Source organism: Telmatherina bonti, assembly GCF_933228915.1.
Source record: "Telmatherina bonti genome assembly, chromosome: 15".
In the NCBI taxonomy this organism is placed as follows: domain Eukaryota; kingdom Metazoa; phylum Chordata; class Actinopteri; order Atheriniformes; family Telmatherinidae; genus Telmatherina; species Telmatherina bonti.
The window spans coordinates 2,935,637-2,956,359 of record NC_136613.1 but is presented as its reverse complement, the minus strand read 5'-3'; the positions used below and the strand labels follow the sequence as shown (position 1 = coordinate 2,956,359).

Below are 20,723 nucleotides of genomic sequence, written 5' to 3'. Positions count from 1 at the left end.
ATGAAGGTTTGCAGTGCTTGTGTGTTAACGGTTAGCAGGTGCGTCCTCACAGATCGGGTCTCTGGCTCGGACGGGTTCGGTGGTCACGGTGAACGGACCGAATCCCAGCCGGTTCTCTGCTCGGACCCTGAACAGGTAGTCCTGACCTTCCAGGAGGCCTGGGACCACGTAAGCCTGGCTGGCACAGGCGGCGTTCACCTGGACGGAACGGACCAATCATCAGTCAGTAAGAGTTTCACATGAACATGTTCATTACTGCAGGACCGCAGATAAATTCTACGTCCTGAGACCCACATTATTCCTGCAACGTGCAGAACGACTTCCCACTGCTCAGCATCCTTAACTCTCATTGGTCGCTTCACTTCCAACCATTTAAGCTCATTGGACAAAATGTCCAAACTGCTGTAAAACATCGCAGATGAAACGTTTTCCACTTTTCTTTCATTCAACTTCCTGATCAAAATGGCCAAAACTGCGATGATTCTAGTCATGTTGTCGACACATGGAATGAATTATTTTCTGCATGATACCTGTTTTTTATTTAAAACTTAGAGAAAACAATGGTTTTCAGGCATGTTTAGATGTGTTTGCCGTTTCAGATATAAAAAGTGTAAAAAGGAAAATAAAAACATTTAGGATCTCTGCTCCGCAGGATGTATAATGTATAAAAACAACTCATTTTGTGCATATTTTCTAAAATAAAAGTAATTTGAGTAATCAGATGCATTTAAAGGGTTAAAATAATTTGAATATTTACACATCTGGTCTTTTGATTCGGCAGGAGGATGACAATCTGTTATGTTTTTAATCGCAGATTATTTACTTTTTAGTCCCCCAGTGACCCAAACTGTCAGTAAATCTGACTCCAGTATCTTGTTGATGTTTTAGAATAATTAAAATTGCATATGGTATATGGTTACAGGTAGGGAGTAATGTCTCCAAAATGGGTTTTAACATTTAACATTTCATTTAATGAAAAATAAGCTAGAAAAAGTCTCTAAACCTGTTACAGACGTCTCATCACACTTTTATAAAGAAAAGCATTAAAATAATTCATAAAATAGCTCCAAAAAAACTCAGAAAATGTGCAAAGTGCCTTTAAATGTCCTTAAAACAGTCCAGACCTTTTCTGAGGAACAGGCGTATTTATACGAATATGTTCCCCTGAAGTCTCTAAATGTCGAGTATGAAGCGGACATAAACGCTCACCTTGGTCCACGCCTTGTCCGTCACCGCCTTCTTCTCAATGAAGTAGCTTTTAATTCTCTCTCCTCCGTCTGTGTTGGGCAATTTCCAGATCAGCCTCATGGTTGTCCGAGTGACGTCGGTGACCCTCAGGTCCTTCGGAGGTCCAGGAACATCTGGAAGCGGCAGAATGTGGTCAGACATCCCAGGACAACAAAACGGTGCCAACACGGAGCCGGTTCAACACCTACCCAGAACGATGACCCTGATGTTGATGTGTTTCTGTCCGGACTTGTTCTTGGCAGTGACGGTGTAACGTCCAGAGTGAGTCCTCAGGCTGACAGGGATGGTCACAACAGAAGTGGTGTCTGTAGACTCCACCTGAACAGGTAAACACAGTAAAGGTGAGGATGTCTGAAAAGTTTGGCGTGTTTGGAGGGCAGCTGTGACGACATCACCTCGGAGTCCACAGGAAGCGTGTGCAGTTTGTTCTTCTTGTGAGTCTTGGCTTTGCCCTCAAAGTCCCAGGTCACCTTGGGAACTGGCCGGCCCTTAATGGTGACGGGGATTCTGACCGGATCTCCGGCATGGATACCCACCAGGTCGTCGGCCATCACATCGAGCATGAGGAAAGGGGGAACTGTCAAGAAAACAGAAACGCAGGTGAAGGGAGCTGTCGGTGCCACGCTGTCCGTTTGTTGCAGTTAGACATACGCTGGACGTCCTCAACCAGGACTTCGCTGGTGCGAGGGCTGGGGTCGGACTCGCCAATGTCGTTGACGGCGATGACCCTGAAGCGGTAGCGCTTCAGCTCGCGGAGGCTGGGCACGGTGAACTCTGTGGTGGGGTGCAAGCTGTCAATGTCGTTGATCTTGACCCAGTCTGACGAGCCCTCGTCCTGGATCTGGATGATGTAGCCCTTGATGGGACTTCCTCCGTCGCTCTCAGGGGGTTTCCAGGACAGCGTGACACTGTGCTTCGTCTTGTCAGCGATCTCGGGAGCAGCAGGCATGCTGGGAGGAGCTGGAGGAAACGGTAGCGAGACATGTTAGGAGATGTCCGCCACCACCCCACAAGCAGAAACCTTTGTAAAGATTCACTCACTGATGGGATCGACAGCAAAAGCAGAGTCAGACGGGGAACTGAACGGTCCGGTTCCTGCTGAGTTGTAGGCAGCAACCCTGAACTCATATTCCGTTCCTTCAAACAGACGAGTCACCTGGACGCAGAGGACAAAGACATTATTACTTTTGAGCCTTTGTTTGAAGCTTTTCTGACCAGTTGTAACGTCCTAAAGTTGGATTTTACTTAAAAGGTTGTCAGAAGCTGAGTTCATATGAAGATGTTTTTCTGATTGTAAAATGATAAAAACTGTACGATTATGTCAACTAACGGTTAAAATTAGGAATGTCTAGCTCGCAGAACTAACAGTTAGCTTTAGGAATCTGTAGCTCACAGAGCTAACGTTTAACTTTAGGAATCTGTAGCTCCTAGAGCTAACGTTAGCTTTAGGAATTTCCAGCTTACAGAGCTAACGGTTAGCTTTAGGAATCTGTAGCTCCCAGAGCTAACGGTTAACTTTAGGAATCTGTAGCTCCCAGAGCTAACGGTTAACTTTAGGAATCTGTAGCTCCTAGAGCTAACGTTAGCTTTAGGAATTTCCAGCTTACAGAGCTAACGGTTAGCTTTAGGAATCTGTAGCTCCCAGAGCTAACGGTTAACTTTAGGAATCTGTAGCTCCCAGAGCTAACGGTTAACTTTAGGAATCTGTAGCTCCTAGAGCTAACGTTAGCTTTAGGAATTTCCAGCTCACAGAGCTAATGGTTAGCCTTAGGAATCTCTTGCTTCAAGAGCTAATGACTAGTTTCATAAATGTCTGGCTTCTAGAGCTAACGGTTAGCTTTAGGAATCTCAAGTTCAGAGAGCTAACAGTTAGCTTTAGGAATCTCAAGTTCAGAGAGCTAACAGTTAGCTTTAGGAAGCCCCAGCTCGCAGAGCTAACGGTTTGCTTGGAATTTTTTTTCCCCTCATCTGGAGGTTAACTTTGGTAATCTCCAATAGCAGAGAGTAGCTTAACACACCAAGTCAGGACTTTCCTTGTACCAGGGGGAATTGAAGCTCCAGCAGCTCACCTGATACTCCCATCCTTTCATGCCACGCTTGGTGACTGGCATCTTGTTAACTTTAGCCCAGTAGCTAGTGCCTTTCTCTCTTTTTTCCAGCCAGTAGCCAATGATCATGGAGCCTCCTGTGTCCCTGGGGGGTTCCCAAGTCAGAGTCATTGAGGTCTTTGAATATTCTGTAATTGTGGGTTTCTCTGGTGGTCCAGGGAGGCTGAAGGGATCTGTGATCTGGATTTCCTCTGTTGCGCAGGGGTCAGATTTACCATAGCGGTTCTCGGCTTTGACCTGGAACAGGTAGGTCTTATTGGTGTCCAAGTTCCAAATCTGCAAAAAGGAAGATGAAAGAATTATTCCTGGAATTCCTGGAATCATAGAGATTTTATTTACTGTTACAGAAACATACGCCATATTTCCTCTCTACGATGCTGTTGGTAACCTCCTCCCACTGTGGCTCAGGAGGCGCCTCCTCTCCCTCCTCCAGCTCAGGACGGTCTGTGATCACTTCTTTCTTCTCTACAATATAATTGGTCAGCTCACTGCCGCCATCATCGATGGGCGGGTCCCAGTTCAGGTAGCAAGATTCGGCCCTGATGTTGGATACGGTTAAATTTCTTGGTGGAGTTGGTCGGTCTAACGGGAAAACAAGAGTTTGGTCAGAGTATAAATGCAACGCATCTTGTCCAGTTTCATCTCGACCATGGATCTTTCAACTTACCCAGCACCATAATGAAGACGGTGTGTTTGGCTGAACCCATGTTGTTGGACGCAGAGACGGTGTAGCTACCACGGTCACGCCTGTTGACAGCTGGGATGGACAGCTTGGTCCTAGCATTCAGCCTCCCAGTTACCTCCGTTTCCATCAGCAGGGTCTCGGTGGGCTTCTCAATCACCACGTCATCCTTGGACCACTCGATCTTTGGAATGGGGAGTCCAATGACGTCAGCGGGGATATCGACGGGCTCACCCTTCCTCACCGTAATGCAGTCACCCTTGAACTGCTTCAGCATGTGAATCTCAGGGCCCACTGATAGGAACGGTGGAAAAAACACTCATTACAAGGCGAGACACTCTGAAAATGCTTGAGTTTTAATTGAATTGTTTATGGTACTGACGCAAAAACCACCAAGCAGACGAGACTGTGCATGTTCATTGTGCACAAAATTTACAAAAAGGAGAAGAATTAGGAAGACCTAAAATTAAAACAAAATTATGAATCGATTTAAACATCTGAAAGTTAGCCCTGGGAAGCTTCTGTTCCCACAGCTAACAGTCAGTTGGCTGTGAGATGGCAATATTTGTGAGGGTGTTTTTAATAAGTAGTCTTACAACAGCAGAGTTCCTTTGCTCTCTTCTTCCTGTTTGTTTTCTTAAAATGAGTTTCAGAATTTTCAGGACTGTCTATCAGATGAAGTATTTGAACAGGCAGCAGTTCCATTGGGAATCCCAGTATTTGGCCTCACCTTCATCGTCCTGGATGACCACGGTCATTGGAATGGATGGCTCACTCTCTCCGATAAGATTGGCACACTTGATTCTGAACTCGTACATCCAGGCCTCGTCCAGTCCTTCCACCGTCATGGTCATGTTGGGGCAGATCTCTGTGTTGCAGGGCTCGAAGGCCTGCTGGTCTTGTCTCTTCTTCTCAACAAAGTATCCGATGACAGGGCTGCCGCCATCGTTGCGAGGTGGCCTCCAGGCCAGAGTGATGGAGCTCTTGGTGCGCTCTGTGTAGTGGAACTTCTCGGGATATGATGGTGGGCCTACAGAACCACCAAACTGTTAGTTTCTGAATCAGATCAGATGTTTGAGCCTCCTGAAAGTAAAAGCAGTCCTGACTCACCCTGTGGGTCCACCGCCTTGATGGGTCCCAGCTCTATGGGCGGGCCCATGCCGTACTTGTTCTTGGCGATGACACGGAAGAAGTACTCCTGTCCCTCCATGATGCCCACGCACTCACACTTGGATGAGGCGGTTTCAATCGGCTGCCTCCACGTGTGCATCTTGGCATCTCTACGTTCAACGATGAAGCCGGTCAGGTCACTGCCACCATCGTCTTCAGGGTCATCCCAGTTCAGGAAAATCATCTTACGGGTAACAACAACTGGTTTGAGGTCGGTGATGGGTCCAGGTACATCTGACGACAAAACAAGTCAAAGTATAAGACTGTTCCTCTTTGTGTGGTACCAGTTAATCCTAACTGGGAGTCGCTCACCCATTACTTCCACTCTGGTCCAAGCAGCCTTGGTGCCGCTGGGGTTGCAAGCTGAGATCTGGTATTTGCCACAGTCCTGCCTCTGTATGCTCTTGATAGCAACGATGCTGTCATTGCCCTCACTGAGGATCTCCACGCGGTCCTTGTCAGGTTTACCATCATCCTTAGTCCAGGTGATGGATGGGTAGGGTTTACCTGTGACTGTAGCAGGTACGCGCAGGTTTTCTCCAGCTCTGATGATGACGCCATTCTTCACCGATAGGCCCAGTTCAATCACCGGCACTTCTGTGTACGGCAACCAGCCATCAGAGGAAGACAGAAAATACAACAATATGTGAGCAGTGAAATTACCAACGTCTGACCATAGCAGACATGGTCTTGGGTTGGGTTTGGAGTGGAGGTTCAGGTTTTTCCAGCTGACCTGCAGGATTCCTGACGAACACAGACTCAGTGAATCCAGGCGTTCCCTCTCCTGCGGCATTGCAGGCGATGACTCTGACCAGGTACTTTGCTCCTTCACGGACACCGTAGACCGTGAAGGCCCGGGTCTTCCAGGGACGTTCTGTTGACCTGGACCAGTCCTTGGTCCCAGCAATGGCCTGAAGAACCACCAGAACATTTAGAAAACATCAGATAGGACTGAAATTAAGATAGTTTAACATGATGCCTGCAGATACAAAGCTGCTCAGACCTTATCCACATGGTATCCTAGAATCTCCCCACCACCGTTGTCAGCAGGTGGATCCCACTCCACGTCAATAGAGTGGTCGGTGGTGTCCACCACTCGGGCAGTCGGAGGTCCAGGAGGCACTAAAAGGTGACCGTTAAAACACTTGTAAATGTTTGGGAGAGCAGATGTTGCAGAAACCTGACAATGATTCGAGGACTTATTGCGGTTTACGTACGGATTGGAGCCTGAGCCGTTGTGGGCTCTGAGGGGATGCTGAACTTTCCGGGCCCGGCCTGGTTTTCAGCCGCCACCCTGAAGATGTAAGTCAGTCCTTCCAGCAGGCCCTCCGCATTCAGCTCGGTGTCTGGGACCAGGTTCCTGCAGACCGGGACAGAAGGTCAACGACCAAAACCCAGCCCAGATACGGCGTGTTGAATGTTGCTGACCTGTTGACCCGCGCCCAGTGAGAGCTGTTGATCTCGCGGCGCTCCACCCAGTACCCCAGGATGGGGTTCCCATTGTCATTCGGTTCGTTCCAGGTGACCAGCATGCTGCTGGCTGTGACGTCCTCAATCTGAGGCTTCTCAGGAGCTTCAGGAGGTTCTGCAGACAGCGAGGTGGAACAACAGGAAACTATTGAGTGTGGAAGGTTTCCCGGTGTCGTTCTGTTTAACTGAACCTTATGAATGAAGTTACAGCAGCTGGACGCGACGGACTAAAACTACTTAACCTTAAAAACTGGTCTGCCCGTTTTTCATTAATATAATCCATCCTGTAGAAACTGAATTCATTTAATCCCAGTCAGCCTGCAGACGTGATGTTTCCATGGAAACGTGATGTTTCCATACAGACGTGATGTTTCCACGCAGACGTGATGTTTCCATGGAAACGTGATGTTTCCACGCAGACATGATGTTTCCATGGAAACGTGATGTTTCCATGCAGACGTGATGTTTCCATGGAGACGTGATATCCTTCTGATCCAGTTGTTGTTCACACACTGAAGATATGGGATCAGTGAAGGCTGACTTAACATTTAAAGCACCTGTTTCATTTATCACCTCTAGATAGATTGGATCTCTGGGATGGGAGCAGGATACATTCCCAGTATGACCAGTTTGTGGAAGACCTTTATTCTTTTGGACTTGTTGGTTAAAACATTTAACATCCCAAAGTGACACTTTTCCAGATTGCTGCATTTGAAGGACTTTTGGTCTAATTCTGAGCGTTTCCCTTCGTGTTTCTCCTGGTCGCTGCCGGACGACATGCCAGACGGCCGGACGGCATGCCGGACAACTGGACGGGCTCCAGAAGGACCTAAACTGAGATCTATACTCTGTTTCACACTTTAGTTGTGTTGGTTTTGTTTTGTAGCTGTTTGCTTTTGACGTAACACTGTTTACAGATAAGGACACAGATTAAAACGATGTCCGTCACAGTAACCCACTGCCGTTCCTGATGGGAGAAGAAAAGACCCCCGGGTGGATCTTTGACGGCTAGAAGTAGTAAAAGCAGAAACAGGAGCTACTTCATCTGTAAACCTACCGAAAGGATTCTTGGCGATGACGGGTTTGGAGACGCAGGGCTGGCCGGGACCGAACTTGTTCTCTGCCACCACCCTGAAGATGTACTCCTTCTTCTCGATGAGTTTGGGCACCAGGTAGCGGCATCCTCTCAGCGTGGAGGTGACGCTGCTCCAGCCAAACTCCATCTTGGAGTTGTCCTTCTTCTCCAGGGTGTAGTTCAGGATCTCGCTGCCGCCATCGTCCAGAGGAGGGTCCCACTTGCAGACGATGGAGTTCTTCCTCACCTCTTCGAACGTGAAGTTGACGGGAGGGCCGGGAGTATCTGCAGACAGACACCGTCATTGCTCTGCTCCAGTATCCCACCAACCTTACAGCTTTCCCCGGGTTCTTACCGAGCACGTTGACCTCACAGGTCGCAGAGGCGATACCGTGGTCGTTCTCCACCTTCACCATGTAGACGCCGTGGTCGGGGCGCACCGAGTCCCTGATGATGATGGAGGACACCCCCCGGTGTTTGTTATCGATGGTCAGGCGCTCGTTGATGGAGGGATAGTCAGGTTCCTCCGTTTCCAGCTCTGCAGCCGCCTCTTCTGTCTTCTTCTCCTCTTCTTTCTTCTCCTCTCCCTCCTTTTTCTCTTCCTTCTTCTCGGCTTCTCCCTCCTTCTTCTCCCCCTCCTTCACCTCCTCCTTCTTCTCCCCCTCCTTCACCTCCTCTTTCTTCTCCTCCTCCTCCTTCTTCTCCCCCTCCTTCTTCTCTATCTTCTTCTTCAGTGGTTTTTCTGGCCTCTTGCGGAGCGGCTCAGGCCGGATCACCTGATTGTTCCAGTACCAGGTGATCTGAGGGTACGGCGAGCCGGAGACGTTGGCGTCCAGGCGGATCTCCTCGCCCCGCTTCACGCTGAGACCGGACTGCAGGCTGCCGCTCAGGAACACCTTCGGAGGGTCTGAGATACGGAAAAGGAAACAAACATTTTGTGAGCGGCGGCGGCGGCGGCGCCATGCAGGAGGAAACAAACCGTTGGTGTCCTTACCGACAGCGTCCGACGCCTTAACGAACAGCGAGCCACGTGATGGCTCGCTGATGCCGGCGGCGTTTTCAGCTTTGACCCGGAAGGAGTAGCTCTTCCCCTCCGTCAGTCCTCTGACGGTGTAGGACAGGACCGGAACCAGGAAGTCGTTGCACCGCTCCCACTTGTCCTCGCCCTTCTGCTGCTTCTCCAGGATGTAGCCCATGATCTTAGCGCCGCCGTCGTACATGGGAGGCTTCCAGGTCAGGGTGATGGTGCTGGAGGTGGGGTTGTGGGTCTCCACGTCCACTGGTGGGTCCGGAGCATCTGGAAACAGAAGGATGTCAGCTCACAAAACAATTTCTTAAATATCTGAGTCAGGAAATTTTTAAACTCCAGAAGTGTAACAACAACAACAACAACAATAATAATGATAATAATAATAATAATATATGTTGGTCCCGGTGCTTTTTGGATTGAAGCTGAAAACATTTATAAAAAGTTGCGGTTTTGACTGAAGCTGGTTTGAAAATTTAGGATTTAAAAGGAGAAAAAAATATTAATTTTTTTGATGATTTATATGTTTCCTAATTTTTCCTAATCTCATTTGTCTTCCTATAGGTGTGTGAATAAAGTGTGAAAAATGAAATTTAATTTAATTTAATTTAATTCAATTTGAAAAATTTTGGGGAAAAAAAGGGATGGACAATTCAACAAACAAACAAATAAATAAATAAACATTTTATCTTGAATGAAACCAGATAAAAGGAAGTGAAAAATAAAATATCAATATTCATATTTTATGTTTTTGTTATTTTTTCTTTAATTGAGGCTGATTTTCAGACCAAAATGCCATAAAAATGTAAAGTATATAATAATGAATCAAAGCGTGGTTCTGTTCGGATCTGAATGTTTTTATGGAACTTTTTAACGTATTTTTCTCTGCATCAAACAGGTTGCGTTGATTTCTGATGGAGGTGAATGGAAGTGGATTCCCTGCAAAGTAAACAGAAGGTCCGTACGTTTCTGGTCCTCTGCGATCACCGGGCTCCGCAGCTCGAGGAACTCTCCTCCTCCGATCTTGTTGACGGCCTGGACTCTGAAGTAGTACTCTCCGTTGGGGATCAGGTCTTTGATCGTCCAGCTCACCTTCTTCTCTCCGGACATCATGTTGACGTACGTCCTCCTCCCGGCCTCGCGCCGCTGCAAACAGGACAAACATCAGAGTCCAGATCTACAGCCGGACATGAGCCGGGGGGCGTGTCAGACCTGCAGGACGTAGTGGAGAATCGGGCTGCCGCCATCGTAGTCTGGAGGATCCCAGGACACCTTGCAGGAGCTCTTTGTGATCTCAGAGGCGATGATCTCCTTACAGGGACCAGGAAGACCTGCAGGAGGAGGACCGGCGTTAGGGAGCGAGCAGGGAGGAGGAGGAGTCAGAGGCGTGTGATTGCTTACCGATGACTTTGACGTTGATGGTGGCACTGGCGCTTCCCAGCTTGTTCTCCAGCGTTACTTTGTAGACGCCGGCGTCCGGATGGACGCTGCTGTCCACCTCCAGGTGGCAGGACGTGTACTCCGACCTGTGGGGAAACAGTCCCGTTAGCCGCTGCACCCGGAGCCGACGCCTCCGCTCCAGACCGCTTCTCACCTGAACCCGATGCGGTCGTCGGCCTTCAGCTCCTTGCCGTCTTTGTGCCAGGTGATCCTGGGCGAGGGGACGGCTCTGAACGGGACCGGGATGTGGAGCTTCTCCGTCTCCACAACGACCAGGTCCAGAGTCTGGAACTCCAGCGTCGGGTTGCCTGCAAGCACAAGGACACACATCTGAGCTGGGCGGACACGGCTTCCGGAGGACCAAGATGGACGCCGTCCATCGCCTTACAGTCCGAGTCTTTGGCGAAGACGTTCTCGGACATGTCGGAGGGCTCGCTGACGCCGACGGCGTTGATGGCCCTGACTCTCAGGATGTACTCCTTCTCGGGGACCACGCCTTCTTCCACGCGGTACTGCAGCTCCTTTACTGGACGAGAGTTGACCCTCATCCACTTCTCCGTCCCGGCCTCGCACATCTCGATGTGGTATCCGCGAACGGGGGAGCCGCCGTCCTGCTGCGGGGGCTTCCAGGCGATGGAGAGGAAGTCCCGGCTGGCTCCGGTGACGTGCAGCTCCACGGGTGGCGACGGCACGCCTGGATGGGGACGGACAGACGCATCAGACTCTGGGCGCTCGGTGATCTGAGACGGAGGCTTTATGGGACAAACCTGTTGGATCCTCGATGGTGACGATCTCGGTGGGTTCGCTGGGGTGTCCGACACCGGCCTCGTTCTCAGCGCGAGCCTGGAACTGCACCTCTGTTCCCTCGATGACGTCCGTCACGCGGTACTTACAGTCTGGACCCGAAGTCTTCCCACATTTCACCCAACGGGTTCCCAGTTTCTCCTTCTTCTCTATGGAATACCTGCAGCAAGGAGACGGGAGGTCCCTTCAGATCTGGACCCAGGGTGGGTCTGATACTGGGACTGGGACTGATACTGGGTCTGATACTGGGACTGGGACTGATACTGGGTCTGATACTGGGACTGGGACTGATACCGGGTCTGATACTGGGACTGGGACTGGGACTGAATCTGATACTGGGACTGGGACTGGTACTAGGACTGGGACTGGGACTGAATCTGATACTGGGACTGGGACTGGTACTAGGACTGGGACTGGGACTGGGACTGGGACTGGGACTGGTACTAGGACTGGGACTGGGACTGAATCTGATACTGGGACTGGGACTGGTACTAGGACTGGGACTGGGACTGGGACTGAATCTGATACTGGGACTGGGACTGGTACTAGGACTGGGACTGGGACTGGGACGGTGTGTGCGCGTGTGTGTTTGGGGTTTCCAATAACACCAGAAGAAGACTAGTCACTTGTTGCTTAATAGAAACTTAGAGGCGTCTGAAAACTGGACAATATATCCCCACAATCACTAAATACATTTTACTGGTAATCATGCTCTCCTCTTACTGGTCTGGTCCACTGGAGACCAGTTTGTTCTGGATCAGCTGCTTCAGGAGACTCGGTTATCGGGGTAAAGACAAACCTGAGGATTGGTCTGCCGCCATCATTCTTTGGTGCTTCCCACAGCAAGTCCACGTATCTTTTGGTCACGGCATTGACTTCCAGGGCGTACGGCGGTCCGGGTGTAGCTGCAACAAAGTATCATCATCATCATCCGCATCTTCATCAGATATAGGGTTTGAAACCACTCATCTGGTCTCCATCTTACTGAAGGTGTCCTTGGCCAGAACCGAGTCCTCCAGCTCACAGAACGGTCCCACGCCCACGGCGTTCTCGGCGGCAACTCGGAACACGTAGAGCGATCCTTCGTTGAGCGGTGACACGGTGTACTTGAGTTCCTTGACGGTTGTGTCCACGGCCTGCCAGCCTTTACGCCGGACGTCGCGCTTCTCCACGACGTAGTTAGTGATCCTGGATCCCCCATCACGCTCAGGAACAGTCCACTTCAGCTCGGCGCTGTTCCTGCTGATGCTGATGACCGCCAACCAGCGAGGAGCTGAAGGAGGATCTGAGGAGGACAGAGACATTCTTCATGAGGTTCTACTTATCATCATGCAGGTGGTATATTTACACTGAAGACAGTTTCCTGATGCGTAAACCTGAAGAACCACCACAGTTCAGTTCCAACATGTTGGACCAGGTCTAAGCTAGACTCTAACCCAGGATGAGTTGTTCTTACTCAGTCTCTCCTTGCAGAGTACCGGGTCGCTGGGCTCGCTGGGTTCACTCTCGCCAGCCACGTTGATGGCTCGCACCCTGAACGAATACTCCTGCTTCTCCATCAGGCCTTTCAGGAAGTGCTCCACGAGGTTGATGTTCTCCGCCACGCGGATCCAGTCCATGGTTCCACTTTTCAGCATCTCAATCACATAGCTGTCGATCTTTGCTCCGCCGTCGTGCTCGGGTTTGGTCCACATCAGGAAGCAGGACGTCTTAGCCACATCCTTCACAGAGGGCTTCCCGGGGGGCCATGGAGGATCTGGAACAGGAGTGACCACACCGGTTTAGTTCTCTGAAAGGATTTCAAACACAGCCACAGTGGGAAGAAAAACACTGCGTACCGATGGGGTCTTTCACAAGGATGGGATCGGTCTCCTTGCTGGGTTTTCCAGTTCCAGCCAGATTCTCAGCAAGGACTCGGAACTTGTACTTCTTTCTGGTAGGAAGTCCTTTGACTCTGCAAGGAAAAAACAACTTGAGCTGCAAGCAGCAAGAACTACGAACTCCAAGCAGCGATCCCCGCTGCCAACGCCAGGTTATAGTTTAATTTAAAATGGTGGATTTTTCTCCTGTCACAGGATGTTTGAAGTTGTGCCTCATTGTTCCTTCGGTTTGAATTGCTTCGGAAATAAAATCCCACCTTTTACTGGAACTTTGGACGGCCATTTATTTCTTTTGTGTTGCAATCCCCTTTTTCCCCTCGACACCACGGGGGTCGACACCGTCCCAGACCGACGCCTCAGGCCGACGCCTCGGGCCGACGCCTCGGGCCGACGCTGTCCCAGACCGACGCTTCGGACTGACATCATTCGACTCAACAGTTTGATTCCACTGTTGCTTCCTCAGTTTCCTTCATCACCGCACATTGCTGCTGTACCAACAGCCAGATAATGATGGACTCTCCGTTTATTTATAAATCAATCTCAGCATCCTGATACAGTTGTGTAAACTTGTACACAGCAGTCACTTTCAGCTTTACTGGTTTGAAAACCAGCCACTATGTTGGTCCAGGAATACTCCGTAAATACAGCAACAGAGTAGCTTAAATGGCAGCAGTGAGGTGCAATGGCTTGCAGATCTACTTTGGTATTTGTCCAGGCTCACCTCCGGATGCTGCCTGAGTGTCTTTAGAAACAAGTCAATCACTATTTTTCATTGTTTGAAGCAAAATCAACATTCTGTATTATACAGCCACACTGTAATCTACTTGGCCATGTTCCCTTATGGTTAAGATGCAGATAAATTATGCCATTGGACTAGAAATGTTTAATTATTACACGTGACTCAGTATTGCTGCAAGCGATACGATATTGCTCACCCCTAGCGTGGCTGATGAAGGGATTGAACATGTTCATACGAAGCATATATTTGAAGGTTCCCTGTCCCGGGACAGACCTGTAGTTGGTGTCTTTAATGGGAAGCTTGTTGCAGCGTATCCACTTGTCGTGATCGGGCTCATATCGCTCCACCCAGTATCCTGTGATGGGACTTCCTCCATCCTCGTCCGGCTCGTACCAGGTCAGAGTCAGAGAGTCCTTGGCGATGTCCGAACCTTCCAGCTTGTAAGGAGCTCCAGGAGTGTCTGAGGACAAGATAGCCAAGGTTATGTTTCATTCTGTTTCCAGGAAGTCAGATGTTTCCCTTAACAAACAGCCTGATGGTTGGTGACTTACCGAAGGGGTATCTGGCAATGATGGGCGCATGTTCAGCCGGCGGACCGACACCAAACTGGTTCTCGGCAAACACTCTGAAGATATACTCCTTGAACTTGACCAGGCCCACGGCTTTGTATGTGGTCTGTTTGATGGTGGAGGACAGCCGGTGCCAGATCTCGCTGTCGGTGGCCCGCCGCTCCACAATGTAGTTGGTGACCCTAGAACCGCCATCGTCACGTGGAGGATTCCAGGCCAGGAAGCAAGTCTCATTGGTGATCTCAGAGATGTCAAAGGCAGCAGGAGGACCAGGTTTGTCTGGTTTTAGGCACAAATGTAATATTTAATCCAGCAGACACTAATTGAGTCTACGTTTCCTTTAATGGTCTCCGGTCTTACCCAGAATATTGACGTCCACGGTGGCGGTGGCACGCCCACTGCTGTTGGTGGCCTCGATGATGTAGGTGGAGCTGTCATCTCTCTTGGTCTTTGTGATGGTGACAGTGGAGTGTCCTGGCTTGGTGTCGATGGACACCCTGTCGTCGGGTTTGAGGACCAGGTCGGCCTTGGTCCATTTTACACGGGGCTCTGGCTTACCTTTCACCTCAGCAGGAAGTTCGATCTTGCTGCCGGCGTTGGCAGTCAGACCGGCCAACAGCTTGGCATCCAGCTGGATCTCTGGAGGTTCTGTGGGAGCAACAAGGATGAGGATGTTCTTGTTTTTTGACTAAAGGTCAGTGATGAGTTTGGAAAAATTTGCAGGTACCTTTGGGATCAACGGCCTGGATCTCATCAGTGGCCTTGCAAGGTCGGCTGGCACCAAGTCGGTTCAGAGCTCGGACTCTGTAGGCGTACCACTGGCCCTCGATTAGACCTGTCACCTGACACTTCAGCTCCGGCACCATGTCTCCACAGGGCTCCCACTTATCTGTTCCTCTCTGGCAACGGTCCACATTATAACCTCGAATTCCGGTGCCACCGTCGTACTTGGGTGGCTCCCAAGTCAGAAAGATGCCGCTAGCGGACTTGTCTCTCCACTTCAGGTTCTCTGGGGGGTCTGGGACGGCTGTTGGTGGGCAGAAGTTAGAAGTTCAGACTTAAGCAGAATGTCTGACTACAACTTAGATGAACACAAAGACATGACTGTTAAAACTCCACTGTTATTGGATGGCAGGTGAAATGACAGTCAAATAGGGATTGGTCAGAAGTCTTGTAATGGCAGCTGCGACTCACTGGCTGGAGAGGAGACGTTGACGGGTTCATCGATGTATGCCGGCTCTCCTGGTCCACACTTGTTGCAGGCGGTGACTCTGAACAGGTATTCCTTCCCTTCAACCACATCGGTGACGGTGAACTCCAGATCCAAGATTCCTGTGACCACCTGAGAGACATTTTGACACCTTCATCACCATCAACAGGCCACAGTCTTGCTGACTCTCTCTGAGAAGCAGATACTGATTCCCTACCTTGACCCAGGTCTTCCGGGACACGTCCCGTTTCTCCACCTGATAGCCCGTCAGAGGACTTCCTCCGTCATGGTCTGGAGCCTCCCAGCTCAGGTGGACGTGCTGTCGGGTCACTTCCAGAACCTTGAAGTCCTTCGGAGCACTTGGCGCCGCTGCCGACACAAACAGAAACATAATAAATTTCAGTTTATTTGTGAATGCTGAAGCAGAAAATGATGTATGAGTGAGAATTCGGTTTTCTGGTGTACCGATGACGTTGACTTCGATGTCTCCAGAAACAGTAGTGACATCGTTCTCCAGCTGCAGGGTGTAGGTTCCTTTGTCGGGGCGGACGCTGGGTGTGACCACCAGCTCTGTGAACGTGGACTTGGTCATCATAGAGACCCGCTCGTCTGCAGTGGTCAGTTCCTTCTCTCCAAAAGTCCACTTGGCGACGGGGGTTGGGTATCCAGTGATGGGGACTCTGATGGTGAGAGACTGAGGGACGATCACCTCAAGTCCGTCTTTGAAAGCACTCAGGTCAAAGGTCGGACCGACTGCAGAGGAAACAGACACCATGAGATTCAAAACGGACTGAAACTATCCCGTCTTATGAAGAAACTGCCCGGATCTCAGCATCTCACCGTGCGGGTCGTCGGCCAGCAGAGGTCCGATAGTGTTGGATGGGTCAGAGATCCCAGCAGCATTTTCAGCAAACACCCTATAGTTGTATTTGGTTCCATATTTCAGACCAGAAACCTGCAGAAGAAGAAGAAACTTTGAAGACTCGAGCAGAATGAAGAGACAAAGCGGACTGGATCGATTCTGAGCAGGATCCTCACCTTGTAGAAAAGGTCCTGGCAGAGACGGGCATTGCAGCGCAGCCACTTATCAGTACCATCCTCGCAGCGCTCAACGATATACCCGGTGATCATGCTGCCGCCATTCTTCAGAGGAGTCTCCCAGTTTAGATTCACAGAGTTCTTGTTCTGGTCATGATGGGTCAGGTTCAGGGGGGGGCTGGGGCGCTCTGAAACAGGAACATGATTAATGTTAATGCCATGAGCGTTCCGACCATATGAGATGTGTTTGACGGCGGCACCGCTCACCGATCGGGTCCATGATCTTGACAGGCTGCGAGGCAGCACTGGGCTTCCCGACGCCGGCTTTGTTTTCAGCTTTAACTCTGAAAATGTACTCTTTGTTCTCAATGACGTCGTTGACAATGGCGCTCAGCTCGTCAGCTTTGGTCACCTGGACGGGTGTCCACTTCACCGACGTCCTGTCACGCAGCTCGATGATGTAGGAGGTGATGGGGGAACCTCCGTCGGATACGGGAGGCTCCCAGGAGACGGTGCAGCCGAACTTGGTGACATTTCCCACAATGATGTTCAGAGGAGCATCAGGAACATCTAAAAGGAAGAGGATTCTGTAGCTGAGAAGTTCCAACATGACAGATATCTGAACAGAACGTAGCGGCGTTCCGTCGGAGTCTCCTCTCGGACCACCCCTGTTTCCTTTTTTTTATCAGAATAATGAAATAAATTTGCAAGAAGTCGGTTTATTACAGGTGCCGATTTCAGTTCCTTCTATCAGACGTCTCGTGTCAGAGGAAATCTTACCAAACTTGTTCTTGGCTTGCACCGCCTTGTCAGTTTCCACGAGGGGCCCGCTGCCGACCCGGTTTCGGGCGCAAACCCTGAACAGGTAGAAGGAGTCCTTCTGCAGCCCGGTCACTGTGTATTCAGGGCTCTCGGCGTGATCAGTGGCCAGAGTCCACGTCTTCCTCTTCACGTCACGTCTCTCCACCACATAGGCGATCACCTTGCTGCCACCGTCGCTCTCAGGCTCGTCCCATGCCAGGCTGACCTCGCCATCGGCTGTGTCGACCACTTGCAGGTTCTTCACCGGCCCTGGGACATCTGGGAAAATATATTCATGAGATTTAAGATGAATGACCGGACGAGGTTAGCTGTAGTCGACAAACCGTCGGGAAGCTCACCGATGACGTCCAGGCTGATGAAAGCTTCGCCTTCACCGTGTTTGTTCTTGATGATGATTCTGTATCGGCCCTCATCAGACTTCTTGGGGTCCTTCAGCCGGTACTCTGTACGATCAGCTGAGGTGTGGATGTTGTCTTTGGGCAGGCTCAGGCTGTTGTATAGCCAGTCTGCCTCGGCCTTCGGGTAGGCGCTGTAGGGGACAGCCATGATGATGGGCTTCCCGGCGTCTGTGATGTAGCTCTGGTCGGTGGTCTTCATCTGAGGAGCAGCTGGAGGACAACGGAGGAGAGAGGAGACATGGTGAGACAGAAAAATGGATTCTGCCCTCAGTTTTGCTGCCAGGCTTCATCACAACCTGCAGGGAAGTGAAGATTTTACACACAAACAAAAACTAATTGCTCGATCATTTCAGACCAGTCAGAATAAAGTTGTAGAAAAACTGGATCTCTGTGAGGTTTCCAGGGAAGTAGCCTCCCTGATGGACGGTTTCTCACCTGCCAGCTCCAGCTTGGCCTTGGCATCTTTGTCTTTAGCGATGACCCTGTACTCTCCCTGGTCTCGTGGTCTGATCTCACAGACCTGCAGCCGGTGGAGTTTCCCTTCACTCATCATCTGGTACTTGTCTCCCTGGACCACCGTCATGTTGTTTCTCAGCCACTTCACCTCCACCCGGTCCTTGTTGAGCTCCACCTCAAACACAACGTCAGAGCCCGGGGGTTCAAATACATCCTGCGGCGGCCGTACAATCTCCACCGGTGTCTCTGCAGGACAGACAGACAGATCGACAGCGGTGAAGACAGAGCAGAACAGGATCCCGGTCGAACCAATGACCCGTACCTTCAACAAACAGCCTGGCTCTGGACCTCTTTTCGTCCACCCCGCAGGCATATTCACACTCGTCGTCGGGTCTGCACTCTTTGATGCGCAGCGTGCAGCTTTTTCCTTCCCTCAGGAACGAATATCTGGTCAAAGAAAGCAGACGAAACTGAGTTTTTATGGGATCGGGCTGATGTTAGTCTACATATCCACAACATCTAGAGTCGAGCACAGTCCATGTTGTATCCATGGAAACCGCCTCCCCCTTCTCCATGGTAACACACCTGGGCCCTTCTCTGATCTCCCTGCCGTTCCTGTACCACTTCACTTCAGCCTTCTCTTTGGTCAGCTCGCAGGTGAACTCTGCATCCTCGAACTCAGTGATGGTCTGGTCCTTCAGATGCACGTTGAAGTCTGTGGGCGCCTCGCTGATGATCAGCTCAGCGGTGGACTTGTTGTCTCCGGCCACGGCAGTGTACTCGCCCTCATCTGCCAGCGTGCAGTCTTTGATGGTCAACGTGTGCTTGTCTTTGTCGACTCTGTAGACGATGCGTTTGTTGAATGTGACCTCCTGACCCGCCTTCATCCACTTCAGGGTGGCGTTGGGTCTGTTGACCTTGCAGGAGAAGCTGATGGTCTTCTTTTCCTGAGTGTCGATGTCCTCCAGAGGCACCACGATCCTCAGACTCTCCTCTGAGCGATACAGAGTTACATCAGATTAGAAACCGTTCTCTGCTCGTCTGATTGGCTGAAGGCTGATGACGGATTTACCTTTGACCGTGAAGTTGCAGGAGCTCTTGGCGTGTTCTCCTCTCTGATTGGTCAGAGTGATGCTGTAGTTGGCTTCGTCTCCCTTCTGGGCGTCTCTGATCCTCAGAGAGAAGACGTTGTCTCTCTGGACCATGGTGTACTTGCTGCTCTCGAACAGCGTCTCTTCGTTCTTCAGCCACTTGGCTTTGGCTCCATCTATGTTCACCTCGCAGTTCAGGACCACCTCCTGACCTTCTTTACCCTCCGTGTCCTTTAGAGGAGTGATGATCTTCAGTCTCTCTGCAGGAAGCAGCAGACGTTGATGAGTTTACACATATAAAGACACAGCTTTACCATTGCAGCGTTAGTGGGCGGAGCTTACCGAGCACAGTGAGGTCGGCGCTGGCTCTGGTCGCTCCTATCTGGACCACGTACCCACCCTCATCTTTGAGCTCACAGTCCTTGATGACCAGCGCTCGCCTCTTCCCATCAGTCACCATCTGGTACTTGTCTCCCGCCTCCAGCTCCTTGTCGCCCTTCATCCATTTGACATCGAAGGTTTCCTTGGAAACGGAGCAGGTAAACTCGGCCTTCTGGCCCTCCACCACCTCCTGGTTCTGAGGTCTGGAGATGAACTCAGCAGCCAGTTCTGCAGCACAGAGAGGGGTTCTTGTTCGGGTCCAACAGTTTTACAGATTTTTACATATAATATACACATGATGGTGATGATGGGCCTCGTCATCATCACCATCAAGAGAGATGGGATCCATACCGTTAATCTTGAGGTTTCCAGAGGTTTTAACGGTGGGACTCAGCCTGCAGCTGTACTCTCCGGGGTCACTCATCTTCAGGTCCTGGATAAGGAGGATCCTCCTCTTCCCGTCCACAGTTTGCTCGTAGCGGCCGCCCTCCGGCAGCTCCTCGTCTCCTTTGTACCAGGTGACATCAGCAGTGGGTTTGGAGACCTCGCAGACCAGCCTGACGCTGTCTGTTTCCGTCCCCTCCACGTTGGACAGGTTCTTAGTGAACCTGGCCTCTTCCTCTGCAGACAGAGAAACATGTGAGGTCAGATGGATCAGGAGAACAACGTGGTCAGAGCCAGCGGGAACAAGCTACATCCTCATCAGGAACCCAGATACTTTCTCTTTCACTTTCTGACAGACAGAATGTTAAATGAACAGAGTGATGAAGGACATGCTGCCTGAGAAGACGAGCTCAGGGGAAAAGACACAGAGCATGCTAGGAAACAGGGATAAGGACACAGATTTTATAACTTCTATCTGCATTTCTGAAACCAGAACAAGTAGGAACAAATTAAATCTACAAATAAAGATTGAAAATCTAAAAAACCGTAAATTTATTAAATATGTATTGAATATTTGTTCTACGCTGAAAAATCACCACAGATTCCTAAAAGGAAGTTCCTTTATGGATAAATATTTAGCAGCATCAGCAGATAGCAGAAAAACAGTTTAATCTCCAGTACGAAACCTTTGAGTGTCGATGAAGCACCTCTGCTTCAGGCAGCTGGAGCAG

General features: G+C 50.3%; 1 protein-coding gene across 1 annotated transcript in view; it reads right to left on the bottom strand.

Moving 5' to 3' along the window:
- Window positions 1-20,723, bottom strand: part of LOC306766733 (titin-like) — a 377,999-nt gene that overhangs the window by 98,544 nt on the left and 258,732 nt on the right. Inside the window, 47 exon segments of the mRNA XM_079254554.1 lie at window positions 51-198; window positions 1,210-1,361; window positions 1,437-1,566; window positions 1,644-1,825; window positions 1,900-2,208; window positions 2,290-2,404; window positions 3,318-3,632; window positions 3,712-3,938; window positions 4,024-4,332; window positions 4,769-5,068; window positions 5,149-5,442; window positions 5,521-5,805; window positions 5,942-6,119; window positions 6,212-6,330; window positions 6,426-6,568; window positions 6,637-6,793; window positions 7,736-8,038; window positions 8,109-8,660; window positions 8,748-9,050; window positions 9,746-9,926; window positions 9,993-10,111; window positions 10,182-10,306; window positions 10,375-10,528; window positions 10,609-10,914; window positions 10,988-11,184; window positions 11,824-11,929; window positions 12,010-12,309; window positions 12,481-12,780; window positions 12,863-12,978; window positions 13,917-14,103; window positions 14,195-14,491; window positions 14,573-14,860; window positions 14,940-15,239; window positions 15,407-15,554; window positions 15,640-15,791; window positions 15,888-16,175; window positions 16,263-16,377; window positions 16,461-16,648; window positions 16,728-17,030; window positions 17,241-17,540; window positions 17,621-17,890; window positions 18,116-18,382; window positions 18,459-18,583; window positions 18,722-19,130; window positions 19,209-19,487; window positions 19,570-19,836; window positions 19,960-20,229. Of these exon segments, the coding sequence (XP_079110680.1) occupies window positions 51-198; window positions 1,210-1,361; window positions 1,437-1,566; window positions 1,644-1,825; window positions 1,900-2,208; window positions 2,290-2,404; window positions 3,318-3,632; window positions 3,712-3,938; window positions 4,024-4,332; window positions 4,769-5,068; window positions 5,149-5,442; window positions 5,521-5,805; window positions 5,942-6,119; window positions 6,212-6,330; window positions 6,426-6,568; window positions 6,637-6,793; window positions 7,736-8,038; window positions 8,109-8,660; window positions 8,748-9,050; window positions 9,746-9,926; window positions 9,993-10,111; window positions 10,182-10,306; window positions 10,375-10,528; window positions 10,609-10,914; window positions 10,988-11,184; window positions 11,824-11,929; window positions 12,010-12,309; window positions 12,481-12,780; window positions 12,863-12,978; window positions 13,917-14,103; window positions 14,195-14,491; window positions 14,573-14,860; window positions 14,940-15,239; window positions 15,407-15,554; window positions 15,640-15,791; window positions 15,888-16,175; window positions 16,263-16,377; window positions 16,461-16,648; window positions 16,728-17,030; window positions 17,241-17,540; window positions 17,621-17,890; window positions 18,116-18,382; window positions 18,459-18,583; window positions 18,722-19,130; window positions 19,209-19,487; window positions 19,570-19,836; window positions 19,960-20,229 (10,878 nt within the window).